The sequence below is a fragment of the Epinephelus fuscoguttatus genome, linkage group LG18 (assembly GCF_011397635.1).
Source record: "Epinephelus fuscoguttatus linkage group LG18, E.fuscoguttatus.final_Chr_v1".
Lineage (NCBI taxonomy): Eukaryota > Metazoa > Chordata > Actinopteri > Perciformes > Serranidae > Epinephelus > Epinephelus fuscoguttatus.
Genome location: NC_064769.1, coordinates 17,343,459 through 17,364,110, shown reverse-complemented (window position 1 = coordinate 17,364,110; position 20,652 = coordinate 17,343,459). Strand labels below are relative to the sequence as shown.

The following is a 20,652-nucleotide window of genomic DNA, read 5'->3' as shown; positions in this document are numbered from 1 at the left end:
CTTCTTAAAATAAATTGTCAACTGACTTAAACATGTTGATAAATCAAATGAAATTTTTTATGCTGAAAAACTTAATTATTTTGAGTGTTATCAACCAACCCAATGAATCATTTTTAGAGTATAGGTAATGTAGTTAATGACTATTTTTAAAGACCCGTGGGTAGGTTGTAGATGAAACCCTTGTTCTATAAAAGCACGGGGGGGGGGTTGTTAGCACCCTTAGAAGGTGAAAAGAACTTCTCATAGGTGGCTTTGGGTGAAACCTTTCACACGTTTCTAGGTTATGTTCTTCTGTATCTTAATGTATCTTCTAGGCAGAAACCTCTGAAAGGGTTCAAGGTGAGACCTTTATAAAAAAGGCTCTTCTATGAGAACAAGTTGAAGAATGCTATATGGTTCTAGTTAGCACCTTTATTTCAAAGGGTGTACAGTTGATGTTGCATTTTCACAGAATATATACTGAGAATTTATATTCCTTCAGATTTATCATTATGTTTCTTTCTCATTTTAGAACCAGCGCCAATGAAATCACACTGGTGGTGTGGCGCACAGGCCCTTCAGCTAAGCCTAGTTTTGAGGGCCTCATCCATCGACCCTCCTACAAGCCCTCAACTTCAAACTATGACGCCCCCTCACCCCCAACTCGCAGGCGCGCACCAGACGTTGGAACCAGCAAAACCCCCCCAGCTGTGCCGCCTCTCCCAGCCCACCACCGTGCCACTGCCACCCGCAGGCTGCTGGTCAACGGCACAGAAGCTGGAAATAGCAGCAGTATAGGCGTAGGGACCCTGGCATGGGGGGCCCAGGGAGGGTCGGCTGAGGAGCTGGATGGGAAACCGCGTCACCTCCACCACCCTCATACCGCCACACTAAAGGGTACCAGAGTGAAGGCATCCAACGGGGACAACTACATCATCCTGGCCCCCATCAACCCTGGAAGCCAGGTACCGCAGACTGGTGGTGGACTGCATCTTCATCATCTTCTTCGTCCTCCTCATCCTCACCATGGTCATATGGTGGCTCATCCTAGATATGTGTCCTTACCTTTCATCCCCGGTGCTGATAGATAGAAGGACTGTTCGTAAAGTGTGTGTGGGCCATTTGGGTTACTGCTATCTCACTGTTTGTGCTTTAAAGGGAAACTTTGATATTTTTCTACCTGGACTGTATCGTGCTTTTCTTTCTAAGTGAATAATGGAGACAATTTTTGAAATTGCTCCTGTATTGAATGAGACCGCTGCAGGTGGCATCAGTGAAAACTACTGCAGTGCAACCACTTGAGGCATGTTTGCACCGTCAATATGCAGCCAGTAGAAGTGCTTGCTTTTGCAACATTATGAAAACGATCCTACAGAGAAGGACGTTTTTGTTATAGAGTAAAGTCCTTTGTTTAAACCTGTTTAAACCGAAACAGACCTAAAATGGCTATAGTCAAACCCACCAGACTCCATTTAAATTAACAATAATTTTAGCATTTATAGAGCCAGCACATTTCCACATCTCATTTTGTGATTTAAGAGTTTATTTTAACCACACCAGAGTTAGTGATTGTTACGACAGTGGAAGGATGAACCAAGATGGTCTTTGTGAGTTTTATTTTGTTCCTGTTCCACTTTGAATGAAGTGAGTTTTATGCTGAAAAATTTACTGTTTATTTAAATGGAGTCTGGTGGGTTTGGCGACAGAGATTTCAGGGCTGTGTCTGGTTCAACAAAAAGGATTTTACTCTTTAACAAGTAGGGATGCTTTCCATAATGTTGTCAGACACTCAGAATAATAATCTGAACCTGTCAGTGGCAAAAACAGACAGTTTGAGTGGATGGTGCACAATTGCCCATTAACGTTACACTGCAGCCTTTTCCGCTGCTGCTGGCTGCCTCGCTCATTACTGCATCAGTTTCAAAAATTGTTGTCTCCATTAGTCACTTAGACACAAAAACATGGCAAAAAAGGTTCCAGGTTGAAAAAAAAAAAAACAGTTACCCTTTAAGACACACACTGCATATACTTCACACAGGTCAGCCTAATGTAGATATGTGGCAGCAGACTGACAAGGAAGAGAAGACAATAACATACATTATAGCTGTTAATAATATACTGTATGCCTATACTATGTGAAGCTTTGGCAATATTTCTTTCATTACATTCTACAAACCAAGCAGAACGATGTATCTGAAGTAACTTATCCTACAGATAACACATAGAATCGATAAATCATCTGTGTGCCGTGGATCATACATCAGTATTTTAATAACAAATAGTTCTGGCATTGAAGAAAGAGGAAGAATTCAACAAAAGTAGTACGCATATTTCAATACTGGTCCATTTCACAATATACAGTTTCAGTATAACATGCATGTACATGCACAGTATGACATGTATATGACATTTTATACAGCATGTACTTATTTTTTCATTCAGTGACATCATGTATATGAGGTAAAATCTTTGATCTTAAAAACAAAAATAAAGCAAACTCATTAAATCAAAAAGACTGAACTGAATTCCTCAGCTAACAAAACTGTAATAATACAATACTAACCCATTAACAACCTCAGGCTAACAAACCAAAACATTCAACATGTGTTGAGGTCATTGTTCCTGCAGCAGTGCCCTCTCCACTATTTTTCAAGACTTTTAAAACATTTCTAAAACATTTCTAACTAACTAAATCCTTTGGCGTTCATATAGTTAAAATATCTTATTTTCTAATCTCTTCCTCTATGTCTGTTTTTAACTTGGAACTGTGTGTGTTTCTGTTGTGTCTGTGTGTGTGCCTCATGTAGTGTCCATCTTCACCTGTGAAAGTCTCTCAAGTTGAGTTTCAGTTATTATAGTGCACGGCAAGAGACAGTGTGTTGTGAAACAATCCCGCACATAAGGTGAGATTGATTTTTAGAAGGAAAGAGAAGGGCAGATTCGGAGAAATCACTGACAAAATGAAAGTGTCGAGTGGTCTAGTCAGCCTCTGGAAAAAGATTAGACGCACATGCCCAAGTTGTTCATGGTGAAGTAACGTTCCCCTTCAATCAGCCACCACTTCAGTCCCAAACAAAAGAGGAGGCAGGGATTTGGCAAGAATTTGTGGTGGCCATCACAGGCTAAATATACCGAGAGCCCCGTGGAAATGGGTCATGTTGGTGACATATTACACCAACACAATACTCTAGTTCGCAAACAAAGAGCTTCGAAAGCCCACATTACAGAGATATTTAACACAAGAAGTTGTCAGAAAAGCACGCTGAAGACATGCTTGAAACATTACATTAATCTGAACATGTGATGTAGTGGCAGCCTTTTTCTAATTAACCTCGCTGTAGTCCAGCTCAACTCAAATGGGCTCAGCTGAGTCCTAGACACTAAATTCAATGTCATGCAAGAAACCACACATGATAACGCCCAGCCCGACCCCTTAACACAAACTCATGGCATAGCAACAAAGCAAAAGAAAGTGTAGGACACAAGTAAGACATATTTATTGGCAGTTCTCCTTTATTGAATTAAGGATATGCAGTGTCTCTTCTTGTCCAGATATCACATTATAGAAAGTTAAGATCAAGACTTGTATTAAGACTATCAATATAGTGCAGTATCAATTCCCCAATAAAACAATGGCATACTGTATCTCATGTCATTGTTTTGACATCTTTTGGCTCCATTCCATTCTAAGCTATGGATTAGATGTCAGATATCATTGTGCTGATACAAGCCTATTTAATATTAATGTAATTTAATATTATTCTGTTTTCAGATCTTGAGGCCTGTTTACCAAGACAACCAGGGAACGTTAGGTAAGACCTGTTCATACTCATACAGTGTTTTGTCAAAGGCCACAGTGAACTCTGTTGAGTATTTTGGCTCAAAGCCTTTGTTTAAGTTGGCTTTGGTGCCTTATTTTTCCTTTGGATGTAGCCCAATGTTAATCTAATTTTTGACTTCACATTACAGGTAATTGTTATTTTAATGAGTCTGATTAAATTCACTTAAGATTTGGCACCCTGATAGAGTCTAAAATAAGACTGACCAGCAAGTTATAAATACTTTTACAATTACTTTTATTTAGTGCTTTGTCAGCGAATCACTCACACAGACAATTGTCATCAGTTTTATATTCACTTGTTTTTTACTGGCCAATATAACAGCTTAAGATATCAAATATGCATTCTCTGTCTTCAACACTATGGAGCACTGTTAGGCAAACACACACCATGCAAATGTTTCTACTCTGGTGTTAGAGTGTCCCTGAAAACACTGTTTTTAGTAGCACTTGTAGCTGAGGTCTCATGAGGTCTCTGACTTTTTACATGGGCCAGCAGTGAAGAAGCTACAGTCAAAGTCGTATAGTTGCTGATACTTAGTCATTTTGTCTACACAAGTAGCTAGTAAACAGTAAGACAAGGAAATAAACTGTTCAGATCAAGACCATCAATGATTTGCTAAATTTCATTTTAACCACAACCAAAATGAGGACACATATGCAGCAGGGAAATAGTGCTAAGGTAACAAAATTCCCCTAAAACCCCCATTAAACCACAGTTTGATGTTCTTGCACTTTGGTTTTTCTACGAATTCGAGAAAAAGGTTAATTAGTGAGCTACAGAGGTGCTGATAGGTGGATTTTGTTACCATTCCACAGAGCCACCCTGGGTGTTTTTTCCCCATTTGCAGTCTGTATGCTAAGCTAAACTAAACATCTCCTGAACTGGGAGTCCTATCAATCTTCTAATCTCTCTCTAAGAAAGTAAATGTGTGTGTTATCTGAGCTCAATGGAAGTGATGATTACTGACACACCACATGTAGCTGAAGAAATTACATGTAGTCTGTGTCTTTACCTCCTGCTGCTTCCCCCTCTTCTTTTTCTTGAACAGCTGCCAGGTTATACCCCACACGGCAGGCCTCTGGTTCACAGTCCCAGAGTGGTGGCGGTGGTGGAGGAGGTGGCGGTGGCGGTGGGGGTCTCTCCAGCCGTACTGGCTTCCTGCGCCGCTCTAACAACTCCAAGACGACAAAGACGGCGTCCACCTCTACTAACGCCGGTGTACCCGGCTACCAACAGCAGAATGCCAACTTTGCCAATTACCAGAACTGTACCATTGTCCGCTCACACACTCCACATGCCAACTACGGATATGTCAAAGTGGCACCCAAGATCCTTATCTTCCCCATCTTTGTTCAGGTAAGCCAACTTTGGACCAGAGCCAGGCTAGCTGTTTCCCTCTGGTTCCAGGTTTTATGCTAAGCTAGGCTAACTGTCTCCTGGCTGCAGCTTCCTACAGACTTATTTGTCTGTTAAGTGGGAGTGGTATTGATCTTCTCATCTATCCACATGAAAAACTATTTCGTTTTTTTCATTTTCTAATCCAAGCTGATTGGGTCATATGTACTGAAATCTGAAAAAAATTGTCATCAGTATGCTCTAAAGGCCCTGAAACACCAAGCTGACGGTCAGCTATTGGTCAAAGTCAACATGTTGAATCAGCGTTGGTGACGGCGGAGCCTGTCGGTGAATGAAATCACTCTGATTGGCAGTTCAGTTTAGTGCACAAGAGGTTTTATGATGGTCTGTGTTATTGTTCACTGGTGCGTGGTAAATATGCTCTGTTCTTCCAACACTGGATTGTGTTGTTTATGTGCTAACTGGCTAACTAGTGTCAAGATGGCCTTCCAGTTTCCCTTTTGAATGAGGATTACAGACTAGCGATGTCTGCTGGTGTAGAGAGTTATGTCCTCTCATGCAGGCACAGGACGTACATGCTGGTTGACCATCAGCTGTAGTCTTTGTGGTGTGTTCAAGTGCAAGTTTTTTGGCTGGGACACAGCAAAGTCAGGCGATGCAGCAGTGGGCCTTCCTAACTGCTTGTTTTCTGAAGTTGGTTTGGTTTGTCTGGGCCTTAAGAAGACAGACAGGATATGAAGGGAGCGAGAGTGGGATGACATGCAAATGCCCGGCTGAACTTGAACTCTGGACCCACTGTAGCGGTTATGTGGAATGCATCTAAGACCACTAGGTCACCATGATGCTGTGAAAACCACTCTTTTGGGGTCAAACAGGGGAATGCATATATGCAAAAGCCGGTGGTATTCTAGATATGATGGTTTTCCCCCTGGCACATTTGGGTCAAAAGGAAATAGATATATGAGGTTTACAGTTATGAAATACATTGACCTTTCTGTTTGAGCATCTTGTATTTTGCAAGTCATGGAGGCTCTGTTTTCACAGATTACACATAATAGATATGCAGACTGTTTCTGAGTTTCTGTCTTAAGGCTACAGCACGTAGTGCATCTGTCTGTGGTTATTTTTTAAGCTTATCTTTTAGATACAGTACATAAAATAAGGAACTGTATTGTGATGTTCTGTACGGTCCATCCAACTTGTATCTATAAGTTGCTGTGTGAAAAAAATATTACAATACATAGATATTCTTCAAAGTTTGCTAATTGAGCAGACTTTTGTATTGTTCTCAAGGTGAATTAAGTCCAAATCAGGAAGCAGGGACTAGTTAAGTTGTGGTTCATTGCAAAATAAATTCCCTAATTTCTCTGTATGTACATGCAGTATACAGTTGTTATGATGAATATTGTTTGAAAAATATGATTAAATAACCAAAGGAGACCATCAAGAGATAAGATAATAGTTGTTTGATATTTGCATATACTGCAATTTTTAAAATACAGTTGGTATCTTGAGGATTTTTAGCCATCTACACTTTCAAAATGCAGACACTGTGGTGGCACTTCCTGTTTATTCATATAGAAACGTGCAGCCCTGACCCTGCTTCACACAGTATGCATATGTTACACATACACACATATTCAATCGGCCCTTTGTCATACCCTTGGACTTGAGAGGAAGTCCCCTCCTCCCACATTACCGTACTAGTTAATTTTAAGTGTCAGTGTCTTGTCATACTCAGACCACAAATTTCACCTCACTGTCGCAGCTCTCTGTCGGTTTCACTTGTGTTTCTCACAGTAGACAGAAGGCTTACCGTTTAGCAGATCGTTTGGATTTAGGAGCCAAAATGGACTTGGTACTGCAAACTTGTGTTTTATTTTAATCTTTAACAGTCTGTAACAAACAAAATATTATAGACTTGATTTTTATCTTTAGAAATGCTGGCATGTATTCATGCTTTTGACAGTGAGGCTACGTTTGACAGTGAGGCTACGGGTAATAATACAAGTAATATGAGCTTGTGGTCATGGATTGATATCTGATTAAAAATATCAGTTATCAGTAAATGAGCATCAAAAAATGTTCAAAAACGTTTGTGTCCTAATGTGTCTGTGTAATATGTCTTTGCTCCGTGTCCAGCCTCTTGACCTCTGCAGCCGAGCTCTCATCATATCTGAGGAGATGATACTGCATGAGAGCAAGCACCACTCACTCAAGGTAAGTGGCATCAGCGATGTTAATCTATGTGTATATCTGTGTCTGTGTGTGATGTAAGAATATGCATGGATTGTCATTTCAGTGCACATTACACAATTTTGTGACCATGTTTGCTAGGTGTGTTTGCTTTTTGTAAAAAGCTCCGTCTTGTAGCTCTTACTTCTGCTCACCATTCTGCACAGGATTGTCAATTGTTGACCAAGAACATCCAAAACTTTGTGCAGGATATGATCTAAAACTAATTTGAAGATAACCCAGAAGCTGGAAAATGGTTCTTTGAAGATACAGGATTGGATCTTGTTGATCTGAGGAAAGAGGAAACGCTATTTTTCTCACTCCTCTTTCAAAGAGTTTTATCATTTGATTGATGCAGAGAGATGGAGCCCCTCTCCTCTCTAGCATCTTAAGATTGCAGGAGACAAACAGACCAGTGGCAAACATTTTGTTGGTTTGTCACAACCAGCTGTGTGCTTTGTTTATGTGCCCAAACTAAAAGTGACGCTCCATTGCCCCAGTGTGCATCTTAAGTCAAAACGTGTGTGTGTTTTCAAGTTATATATGTGTGCGGATAGGAAGAACAAGTATAAAGCAGAACCCTGAGAGGAGGGATGGGAGAGGAGATGTCTGAACATCGCTGAAGAATTTGTAACTACGCTGAACTATCGGACCCATGAGTCAGAGAAACTGAATAATTGATAAAAGAGGAGAGTGCCAAAGATCTGACTGACGGAGAAATTCTGTTTTATGCATCAAAAGACGCAGTAGCTCCTCCAGTGTATATTAATGACCCTTTCACAATATATTAACCTCACCTCACAATGGTGTTCTGCAATGTAAAGGTGTCTTGTACAAGTGAAAGTGGGAATTATGTAAGACTTTGTGTCAGACGTAATGATGCTCATTCTTTTAGAACTTTCAGAAATTTAAAATATAGATTTATATTCTGTAACAAGTACTGCAGTGTTGTAGGTGTCAGAGGAACTTATTAAAAGAAGTTGCAATGTTTAATGTGGTCGTACAGATTAACATGCAGAAGGTTATTCTTCAAAGAAACTTTTAAGCACTTAACACCAGAACCAGATCCGGTAATGTAATCTTATCTAATTAATCATATAAGAAATGTCAGTGAGCCAGTTTCACTAAGAAAAGCTGTCTGTATCTCAAGTTAACATTTGCTTGCCAGCCACATTAATCTACTGGTATTTATTTTGCAAATATTTGCATGACTTTGATAAATGCGCAGGTGCATTTTCCCTAACGAAAGAACTTGTGACGCACGTTAAGTTTCTTATTTTTGGCAGAAGAATTAACAACTTTAAAAACAATAATTCCAAGTGATTAGCAGGTAGATATTCTGAAATTTGAGGATTTGGAAATCAGACTTTCGAATGAGGGAATATTCTCTGACATTTCTTTATTATGATTTTCAGAAGAAACATGTTAAGAAAGCTTACGTGTATTTGGAAAGAGAAAAGACGGAGGCAAGACTATTATTTTATGGAATTAAGCTCTTGCCGCACTGCTTTAATTTAGCCTGTCAGATAATCTTTGCCGTGCGGTGCAGTGAAGTGCAGTGACTGCTGGCATGGAAGGTAATCTGGCCTCTCTCCGGGGTCAGTCATAAAACAAATATTTAACAGCCAGTGTTTGTCAGGAGGGAGTTTCTCTCCATTGCTTTACACAGGCTGTTTTTAATGATCCGTCAGTGTTGTTCCAGCTTTTACTTTTTACTCACCCAGAGTTTTGTGAGTCTGCCCGGGAGGCAAGCACACACAACTGTATTGTTCACACAAACACGTACGACTTTCATTATAATATGTGAGCACAAATAATGGGCAAAACATGACACTAATTTGACTTAATCCAAAGTGACATTTGGATGAAATGGACTTTTAGTGGATTAAATAACACTAATACTTCAAACTGACATTTGTTCATAATAGTTTTAAGTGGATTAAATTGTATTAATGCTAATAAAGAACAAAAAAACCCTGAAAGACAGCTATTGATATGACATTCAGCATAACCAATTGATTTTTTTATTTCTAGTTAAGTAGTTTTGCAGTTAGTTAGTACAGGATACATCTGTAATTATGTTAAAATGTGATATTTGTGCCTTGTCAGATGTAAAACAAGGCAAAGTTGACTTACATGTATCACATGACCTGGGTGTCTAGCATTTATTAGCTTGTTTGACTTGACAGACTTAGTATTTGTTAAAGCATAGACATAAAACAAACATTCAAGCATTTTGTGTACCCTTTTATGCACATTTGAACAGTGTGTTTGTCTGTGTATGCATGAAAAGTATGTGTGTGTGTGTGTGTGTGTGTGTGTGTGTGTCTCTCTCTGTATAGAAACTCTTTGTCGCTTGCCTCTCATTCGCTTTGTCCTTGTTCTTTACTTACTTACATCCTCTTCCACCCACTCAAACCCACACACCCACACACACACACAAATTCGAACCGCACACTGGCTACATCTGAAATACCCTCACTGCTATCTCACCCTTCAGAGGAAGCAAAAGCCTTGTCTTGAAACAGTGCCCATCTACATGAATTACACTGTGCGCGTGTTAAGTGGCATGAAAGCAAGAGCTTGCATAAGCAACTTTCATGCATACATCGAGGGTCTTTATTTTCATTTTTTTATCACCCATTTCTTACTCTTTATTCCCATGCTTTGTTCCTTTCTTCATTCATTTTCATTTAAATGCTTCACTGGCATGACTTTTTCCACTTAACACAGCAGAAGCATAAAGCCAGCTACAGGCTGTCATGACATGTTGATAAAACTCTCCTTAAAGTTTGTGTGTAAGAAGCTAAAGATTGTGTATGTAATTATATTTAAGCTGCAGCTGTGCCTCTTCTGCATACATTGACAGCAGTTCTGTACATTGAGCCATCTTCATGTATGAGCTATGAATGGACGATCAATAATTTTTCTCACACTATGTCGGGGATACTTGGGGTATGATAAGTGAGCGTAATAGGGCTGTGTATTAGCAAGAATCTGGCGATAAGATACGTATCACAATTCAGGAGTAATTATTTTATTTATCAGGGGCTAGTGGTGCACCCTTTATGACTTTGCCTGTTTCATAGGCCCCTGTTCTTTGTGTTTAAGCTAGCGTAATGTCGTTGCGTTGCAGCTGAAGAGTTAAATGGCTTTAGATAGATCGCAACACTGCTGTCTAGCGGTCTGGGGGTTTAACTCAACACAGAATGAGCCACTGTCACGAGACTTTGCATGTAATTAATTAACCAAAAAATCTATAGTGTTTTTGAGATCAGTACGGTATCACAAAACATCGATATTCTCAAGTGTATTGATATTTTCCTTCACTCCTAAAGCTTAGTGTGTTGAGTTTGAAGGAAGTCTGGAAAGATACGGTGTCACCAAGGCTATAAAGGCAGACAGTGAATCATCATAACTTAACTTTTCTCATAAATCAGCCAGCTGTTGGAACAAAATTCATTGTAAGGCAAAAATAATGGATTAATATTAATGTATTGATGTTGTTTCACTGGACTGTTTTACAGCTATGTTTGTAAATCTGATGTAATAAGAAAGTTACAGTGTTACAAGAATACATTTGTGATTTGGAGCAACTAAGTAAAGAAAATAGTACAAGCACTAATACTAAGGTGAGGACTGATGAAGTTCAAGCTTTAATAAAATATATTTCAGTCAGGTCTTTTTATGTTTTTATGCACAGCTATTATGTTTTTTTTTTACCAGTGGGTGAAGCAATACAAAAGAGAAGTTTGTGGAGAGTCAGTGTATTTGAAAGCACAGGGCTAACATTCAACAGGCGAAAAGCAATATGTCACTAGATGTAATATGTATAGCCTTAATTATGTATGTGTAAACTGTGGACTGCACTTTCTGTGCTAGGACATGAGGTGGGGGGAAACTTTTGTATGGGTGAGACCTGTTGAGTGTTAGGTGGTGTTATGTGCATCATACTGCATTGCAGATGTGCGTTTGGTGTAAAGGTGTGAAGGTTTGGTGAGACCATGTGAAGTATGAAATAATATTCAGTCTCTTTTTTTTCTTCTTCCTTCTCCATCTCTGCCGCTCCGATCTTGTAGGTTACAGTGTTCATCTACAGTGACCTGATGCTGGTGACAAGAGAGGATGAGCCAGGCAGGTGTAACGTCCTTCAGAGTCCCCTGTACCTCCGACAGCTCCGGCTCCAGGACGGTATGTGTGCTTTAACACACTGTTGCGAAACTGTGACATTCTGTTGAGGTGTTTGAAATGTTGATGTGATAATAAATTCATGTTTCATCAACACATGCAGGAAGAACAACACATCAGCCAGCATTACAACATGTGTAAATGTATCTTTAAACAGTCTTATCTGTTACCATGTTAAACCACTCATAACGTTCTCTTTACAGTTCAACACAGAATAAAAAAGGGAAATGTAACACTAAACACACCACCAGAAATAAACACACAGTACTATGATTACAGCGATATTTTCAGTTGAGCTTAACCAGAGGATATTTAAGGAAAGACTGCCCGAGTTCCTGCTGCTTTGTCTTTTTATTTCACCTCGGTGTAAACAGCCGTCTCCTCCAGTGATGTGGAGAGAATAGTTTGGCTCTCAGGGCAGCACAGAGCCGGGGCAAGTCAAATAAATAGGGCTCACTGTAAATATCTGTGTTTAGAGTGGTGGGCGGAGACAGGGCCAACATTTGGAGTCATGTCTGGGACAGGGCCAGAGAAGAGGGGTTACACTCAGACTCATGATACTGAAAAATGATGAGTGCATAGGTGAGAAACAGTAGTAAGTCACTCTCTCCTTCAGCTGACTGTCATATTGGGTGTCAGGTCAGTTGATTGTTATACAGAGCAGGGCATTATCCACAAAACAAGTCGGAAAGCTGAGTGACAATAGATATGGCTTAACAGTAGGGTAGTAGTGTCAGGATTATGGGACTGATATAACAGAATAGCAGGTATTAAAAGGATGTTATTGATAGGAGATTGTCTGCTCTGTCTGACAGAGTAATGACTTTAATGGCAGCGTCGAGGTTCAGAGTCAGTGTGAGTGTAGGTGGAGACCACTGTGACCCTGAGAGGTCTGTAAGGTATTTACTCAGTGCAAATGAGTCCATTGCTGAGTGATTATGGTTCGATTCTGTCAGTTGATGGCTGTGCCTGACCCTCAATGGATAAAGCCCCCTATAGGTGTCAGTGTAGCCTCACATAGCCACATGGCCTTGCTGTTAAGGCGGCACCATGGCAGGAAATGCCAGAACCTGGTGTCATTCTCCTGTAGGGGAAAATAAAATTGACTTTGTTACAGTAAATCAATCAGAATATCCAGGCTGAGACTATTAAATTAATTGCCCACTCGTGCACCCTTCACTTGATCATTTAGTTTTTGCCTTGTTAATGAAAATTGAAACATCTTTTTAAGTATTTGTCAATAAGGTTATTTTTCTATTTTGTTTTAGTCTTTGTTACGGAAAAAAGGTTGTTTATGAATATATTTCCAATTTCCCCAATACTAAAAAGGTAGTTTTAAGGAACATTTTCTGTATGGCTAAGTCTATACACACACATTTACATTTTACAAGGTTTTGTCAAAGGTCTTGTTGAGAGAAACATCCAGTGACCACTCCTCACTCTTCACACACACTTCCAAATGTAGCATCACTAATAGAGAGTGGCCTGAGCTCCCCTGCCCTCCCCACAGACATCACTTGTCTCCTCTGGGCCACTTCTGACCTCCATCCTTCACCCAAACAATCGGAGATCACCAGGGTGGGGATTTAGTAGGGTTTGTGTGTCTGTGTGTGTGTGTTTCATGAGAGGACACGCACACACAAACACACAAAGACACACACAGACACACACCTCCACCCTGCTGCCTGTCATTGTTATTTCGCTTCGGCAGCGTCACTCAGGAAAGAGGCGCCGGGGGATTGTGTTTGTTTCAGCAAGGGTGTGTTTGAGGTGTGTGTGTGTATGTGCGTGCGTGTAATGACACAGTACAAGTTCAATACAGGGGCTTTCCTGTGTTCCTGTCACCCTGATACTAGCCTCAGGAGCGTGGGAAACATTTGGTGAGGTATTGAACACGCATTAAACCAAAATGACCATGTGTCATTATCATCATACTAAACATAGTAAGAAGATGTCACCTACCAGGTCATCTACATGACCTCATAGAGCCTTTGGACAGCTACTGCAGCACAGTTACAGGAGAAATGATACAACAGACAAAACTGTGATGCAGTGCAAGATTCAAAGGATGTTTGATTTTATTGTTTTGTTTTGTCTGTCAGTTGGTGAGAAAGTGAATTTAAGTGACAGGGAATTACTGAAACTTCAACACCTTACCAGTAGCAACTGCTGTCAGAAACCACTTACATTCAAGGATACAGCTTTTCAGAACAAATGTGTAAATATGTCTTTTTAAAACTATGGAAAGGGAAGAGAAGTTCAATTCTTTAATTCAAACTTAACACATGGACTTCATCATCATACCTTTTGTAAAGCACTATGTTGTAAGACAGCAGTCGTCTAGTTTTTGGCAACAGAAAGATATCCAACAGTGACCTCTGCTGTTGGTTATATAAAGAAGCACTTTCTGTTGGACTGCATTAGTTTACAGAAACAGGAACAGTCAGAGCTGCCTGTGGAGGCTGTCTGCCGTTAACATTCAGGGTGAAAGAGCAGAGGCTTGGAGGTAGAGGGACCATAATAAACAGAATTCTTCCTGAAGAGGCACAGGTCTGTTAAAATGTGGGAGAGGTGACTTCAGGTGTTTTCTCTACGTGTGGTTGTCAGTAAACTCCTGTTTGTTGTGCTGAGCAGCCAGAGCCAAGGCTGCTGAAGCTTACAGACTCAACATGGTGATCACGACAGCTGGCTCTGTTGTGGGACTGAGCCTGGAAAGTCTGCTGTATGTAACTCTAGAGAAAGATAGTTTGTGGAGTCTCATGCCCATGTCGTGAAATACCTATGCGTTGTGCCGGCCTTCAGACTAAACCACCAACCCAAAGCGTCATTTTTGGCGACGTGGGACTGAGACTCAACAATCAACTATCTTTGTCCAGAGTTACATATAGCACCTTTAAGTAACTGAAGAAAGGATGAGTGTCATGCTTGGGAGCTCTCCTCTAGACAAAGTGTAAGACTTTTAAATATTCTGCTTTGAATCGTAAATTATTCAAACACATTCGCACAAACTAGATTTGTTGTAGCATATGGGTCAGGTTACGCAAAGGTTTACTATGTTACTTGTTACTGCATTGAAAGCCAACCCCAGATTTCCTCTCATTTGGCATTTTGTCTTGCTGTATTCTTCATTTTTTTCAATGCTGTGTCTCTTGGATGTGTGCTGCGTACAGTCTGGCACCTGGTCGCTACCTTTTCATAAAGCCCTGATTTAACCTGAGTGCTGTGGGAGTACACACTGGTAAATGTCTCCAGCACAGAAAATAAGAAAACACAGGCAGAGGGCAGAGTCTCTGCAGAAAAATACTCTGCTACACACTTTTAGTGGGTCACAAGTGATGATTGATGAGTGAGTCTATACATTGTTTTTAGGACAATCCTGCATAGTTTATACTATAGTTTGTTCCAAAACTATTAAACCAATCTGCAAGCCTGATAACTTAACCCGACCTTAAAATTTGTCCAGCCAGCTGGGATTAGGTCCACTGTCACAACCTGGCTCTAGGCTGGACAAAGTGGGGCTACACATGAGTTGTAACTAAAAAGAAGTTTATTTTACATCATGAAAATGGAAGTTAGAGTCATGATAAACTAAAAGTAAACACCAAATTAGGTGGAGGCCAGCCTGCCCCAGGTGAGCTGAGTCTCCCCGATGACCCAACTCCACCCACCAGGCTCCTGAAGGGAGAGGCAAATCAGAATGGGTCATCACATAGACACCCACAACAGCCTGTATAAATTTAGTTAGTATCTGAATGCTCTTTCTCGCACTTGTATGTAGAGTTATGACAAACGATTATATATCTACTAACATTTTATGATTAAGTTGGTCAATATGCCCTGTCAGACTTTCAATGCACCTATTTGCCATGCTCTAAATAATGCACTGAAGCATGTCAGTTTCATGGACATAGACACTCCTACATATCAATACAAGATAGAGAGAAGGGAGAAAAGGAGGTATGCAGGTTTTAATGGATGATCCCTGCCTTTCTAGGACACATTTAATCATTTTAAATCTCACCCCAGGGCCAAGCCACTCCTCAGTGTGATACTGAATGTCAGCCAGGATTGCCAGTCAGTCAAAATGTTGGTTTCGTGTGTGCACTTACTTGAAATAAAATAGTAAATATCACCACAATATATAGCTTGTGTGGGTGTATGTTTGAGTGAGTGTGTGTTTGTGTTGAGAAGGGGGGTGGGGAGGGGAGGGGGGGGGGGGTCATTCGATTAAATCCATTTATCTTGACTCCAGACCCACAGGCTTGTCTCACAGAGCGCTGCTTCAGTGAATTATGGGAGGAGGCCTATAAGGCTGCCCCAAAGTAACAGTCTTCCGTCAATAAAAGTATTTTGGCAAAATCATATTTGGAAATCAAAGATGCTGCTTTATGAACAAGAAGGAAGTGAGTTAAAAAGAAACCGACAACAAATATTGGGTAATTGGTAGTATTAAAGTCTTTGTTTTTTGTTTGTCTTACAGATTACGCTGAAGAACTGAGATTCTACCTTATTCACATGACGGAGGTAAGAGAAAGGCATGCGTGTGTTTGCATGCGTTTAAAAGAAAAAGGGGGAAAACGAGGGTCTAATGTGAAAAGCCTATTTTGTCTTCGAGCCGCAAGGGCAATTGTCTCTGGTGGAAATTACATTACAGGGAAGACACAAAGATTAGCAGAAAGCTCTAATGAAAATGTCTACTCTCCTTCTCTGACCTGACTCTGTCAAACAAACAACATGCATTTGTTTTTGATATATGTATGTACAGTATAAATCAAAACAGAGACATACTAAACCACAGTACCAAGATTTTGATCTACTTTTCACTGTTTTTTGGAGGAAAAGTATTTGATTTATTCAGATATAAAATAATCCTCATTGTTAATAAGGCTGTGGAATGAAAATTGTGACACAAGTAAAACACTTAACTGTGTGACCCAGGGATAGTACTGCAGTATTCAGAAACAAAATACAAAACAATATAAGGGTGTTAAAGTATGGTGCATCTATCCATTTATATTGTGATTTGTTTTTATAGTTAATATGAAAAATAATCATCCTCTCCTCCATCTCCTGTAACACCTCTCTGGCTGCCATTTTAAGATGAAAGGGAAAGGCATGATAATTAATATTTAATTGTTGTGTTTGCCAGTTATTCAACACTGGCAAACTGAAATTAAACTTTAAAGGCTCACATTTCCCATTGTGTCGAGTATGAAAACAAATGGCCACAGCTGAAGTCACATATAGCAAAAATAAAACATTATATTGTTGCCTCAAAGATGTCAAAACCACTAAAACATGACTTTCTACAAAGATGTTATTTGAAATGTAAAAATACACATTAATTCCATGAAAAAACTGCATGTGTTAAACCAGGTTTTTCAGTTACAGAAATCAGAATTTCTTTTATTTTTTATTTTTCTGGGACTGAAAATTACAGTAAGGTGAATTTCTTATTTTAGTTCGGCTCCACATAATTACTTTTAAATTCATCCAAAATATTTCAATCAGGGGAGACTCTTTTTTTTTTTAGTAAAAAAAAAAAAAAAAAAAAAGTATTACCATGTGCGCATAGAACGAGAAATGTGGAAAGTCTTTGGCGATTAGACCCCATAGAGATGGTATGATTTCAGGAGGGTGATGAATCTATGGTTGAGAGGGGGTCTAGATGCTGGTGGTGGTCGAGATGGTGAAGATGAGATAAGAGGAAGATGGAGAAGTGCCGATGATCTGCATGAGTAAAGGGATGAGCCTTTGTTGATCTTGTCCTGGACTCTGGATAAAATGTCTGGAGGTGAACAGGGTGGAGGAGGGCGTCTGAAATGACAGCTGACAGCAGCAGAGGAGAGAGCAGATTTAAAATTTTGCAGTAGCATCGTGATTGGCTGAGAGAGGTTGTGGCAAAGTTCTATACTGGATAACTATTAGAGTGAACACCCATAGTCAGCTGATTAGAGGGAGCAGTGGGAGTGTGAGGGAGAGAATTATGAATGGAAGAGCACAGAGAAAGTCTTTCTGATTGAACTTGCGCTGAGTTTCATCAGTTGGATTCTGCGTCATTGTCTGTTATTCCAGCTGCCATTACAGTGTGTTGACAGTAGTTTTTAGATTAAATAAAAATCAAATCATTTGTGCTCAAACAGAGCAGGGAGATGTGACAGTTTTTGACAAATACTGTTTCATAGTTTTGAGGCCTGTTTTGCTGTTTATCAGTCTTGAAGTTTTCCTCTTTTGTCCAGGCAGCTCTGCTGTAATTAATGAGCGTGTTTTGCAGGTGGTGGTAGCCAGTTGTCTTTACCCATCTCTTCAGCTGCCTCTCCTTTTCCACTGCTGCTCTCCATTGATAGCATTTTGCATTTTTAAATTCAAGAAGTGTGCAGAGAGGGAATGAAATTGCAGCTTTCATCATGCTTTTAATGTTGCCATGCGTCATGTTTTCATCACTTCTGCTTATCACTTTCTTCCACCCTCTCGCATCCCCTCCCAGTCTCATTTTGTTCATGTACAGAAGACGTGTAGTAGATGTAAGAACACTGACATATTTTCCACCATGTTCTGTGTCTGGGGACCTTACCACCATTGCCTCCAGCCGGATTTATCCTGATGTGAAACATGTCACCTGGCAGAGCATAAAAGTGTGCTGGAAGCTGCTGAAGTTGCCAACATTAGCATGCTGAAATATTAGCCATGCGGATCTATAGTCCATGTACTTCCGAGGATGTGTAGCTGGGTGGCACCATGGTGAAGGATAGGGTTGGGGTTCAGTGGCATTTTTATTGAGTCCATGATCCAGTAATGAACCCTTTTGTAGAATCTGAATCCATTTAGGTTCCTTACCAAACTGGTTGGTCTTTTAATATCTTGAGATCTGTATTTTGTTGGCCAAGAAGGTAAAAACACAGTTTTGAGTGGTAGGCAAGGTGACATTTCGCCCCCAAATCAAAAATGCATAGTTTTCCTTTTACCAGTAGTGCTATTTATCAGTCTAGATTGTTTTGGTGTGAGTTGCAGAGTGTTGGAGATATCTGGCATAGAGATGTCTGCCTTCTCTTGAATATATTGGAACTAGATGGCACTTGGCTTGTGGTGCTCAAAGTGCCAAAAACATGACTCTTTCCAGAAATCATGACCCAGTTACAGTTAATCCACAGACCTTGTTGTGAGCAGTTTCATTTAGGAGCTATTTTCTTTCCACCAAACCCCATTTGTTAACCGTATTACTTAGCAGAAGGTAGAGCGCCTCTACTCATGGAAGAGAAGCTCGTGCTTGTGACAGCACAAGATGTAAATGTTATTGGCGTCCTCCTTGGTTGAGCTGTAATGTTAGCTAGCTTCGTGGTGCTAGGCGAGCTAGCGGTAGATGCAGGATTTTGATCAATGTTATTTTAGCTGATACTGATCTATTTAAATATGTTACCATTTCTTTGGATTGGCTCGGTACACCTCAAAAGACGGATTCCAGTCTAAAGCCTGCTTGATACATGACAGTAAATGCTAAAACCATGAACGGTACAATGCCCAACTCAAAATGAATATCTTGTAAATAACCCAAACAAATCAAGCAAAGCAATCTTTCTTTTTGGTCTTTTGGAAACCATTTTATCACACCACAACTTTTTATCACTCTTCACTTAAACTGATGATTTCATGCCTCATAAGTGTTTTAAAATTTGAGCTGAGGAGACCAGATAGCTGAAGGGTCTATTTTCTTTTTCTTTTCTTCTTTTTTTTAATCCATCCAGCCACTATGACTTGTCTGCAATTTGTTGCGGCAGCAAATGTCTGCTCTTATGGATAATCTTTTCACTGAGCAAATATATAAACCCCAGCCACTTCTGCACACACACGCACACACACATTGTCGCACTATTTTTTGCTTTGAAATGTGCTGCATAACCTCATTAGGAGCTTATGAATCTTTTAAAGGGCCTGTTTTTTTTAAGAAATTCCAGACAGAATGAGAAGGGCCTGATATCTGTCCCACCAGGCTGAAAAAGAGGAAGGAAGAGGCTCCAATTTTATTCAGTCTAACCAATTAGGCACCATATATAAATAGAAACTCTTACGTAAGACAGCATGGGTGAGAAAGGGAGAGAGTTTGAGTAAGTTAAAGGCAAATTTGGGATTTTATACGACACAAGAAAAGGTCTGCTAAAATGGTTGTATCAGCTCTTGGGTTGTGCAGTAGCTTTTAATGATGTTTACTTCTTCATGTTGCACCATTTCTTACTAAATTATCTATATTGTATCACTATTATTTTTGTTTGCTCAATGAGGCTCTCTGTTAATATAATAATTCGCAGACCACACTCATAGCAGCGGGGACCTCTAACAGTTTGACACCCTAAGCTTGAAAAGACCTATTTGTTCTCTAGCAACACACTCAGCTGAGGCAGCCTCGCAAGGATCCTCCCAAAATACCAAACAAGTGCAGTATATATGACAGAAGACAGACAAGAAGATAGGCAGAAAAACCACAAAGAGACTGTGTGTGCATGTGTGCTTGTTTCCAGTTAAGATTTACTTGGCTCGGCCTCATTGCTCCGTCCGTCCTGTCAGATTCCCCCCCCTACCCCCCATCACACTCACACACAAAATGTGCAGTCATGTATTATAGTTGATACACCTGTCAGCAGTTCATTTCATACCTCAGGGACCAAACAGAAGCCACAGTGAAATGCTGCATGCACTTTGCACGTACTGTTGCTCATCTCTCTCACAGGTACTGTAAGACATGCTAAAAAAAAATATATATACTTTTATATTTATAATATCATATTTTTGTCAAAATCCACTTTCTTTTATGCTATATATAGTTTTAAAATACACTGATACATTATCAAATAATCAATAAAGGCACTATGTTCTCTCAAGTATACTCAAAGTAAGTGCTGAAGTGCTCATTTATCATTAAGGGATGACAGAGTCCTTACAGAGTGGCTGACCTTCTGGCCGTGCTGCTAGGGCACACTGTTGTGTGAAGTGGAGGAATAGAGGAAGAGACTGGTGAAGATGAAACCATGTTTCAAATGTTTGAGTGACGCTGACCCTC

At 40.0% G+C, this 20,652-nt stretch overlaps 1 protein-coding gene across 2 annotated transcripts in view; it reads left to right on the top strand.

Annotated features, from left to right (window-relative positions):
- Positions 1-20,652, top strand: part of rgs3a (regulator of G protein signaling 3a) — a 194,823-nt gene that overhangs the window by 73,900 nt on the left and 100,271 nt on the right. Inside the window, exons 13-18 of one of the 2 annotated variants that reach the window (XM_049604582.1) lie at positions 512-944; positions 3,752-3,791; positions 4,870-5,177; positions 7,320-7,397; positions 11,492-11,603; positions 16,081-16,124. In XM_049604582.1, coding sequence (XP_049460539.1) covers positions 512-944; positions 3,752-3,791; positions 4,870-5,177; positions 7,320-7,397; positions 11,492-11,603; positions 16,081-16,124 — 1,015 coding nt within the window. Of the gene's footprint in view, positions 1-511; positions 945-3,751; positions 3,792-4,869; positions 5,178-6,974; positions 7,036-7,319; positions 7,398-11,491; positions 11,604-16,080; positions 16,125-20,652 lie in introns of those variants that run through there. The other variant, XM_049604583.1, reaches the window with a different exon arrangement.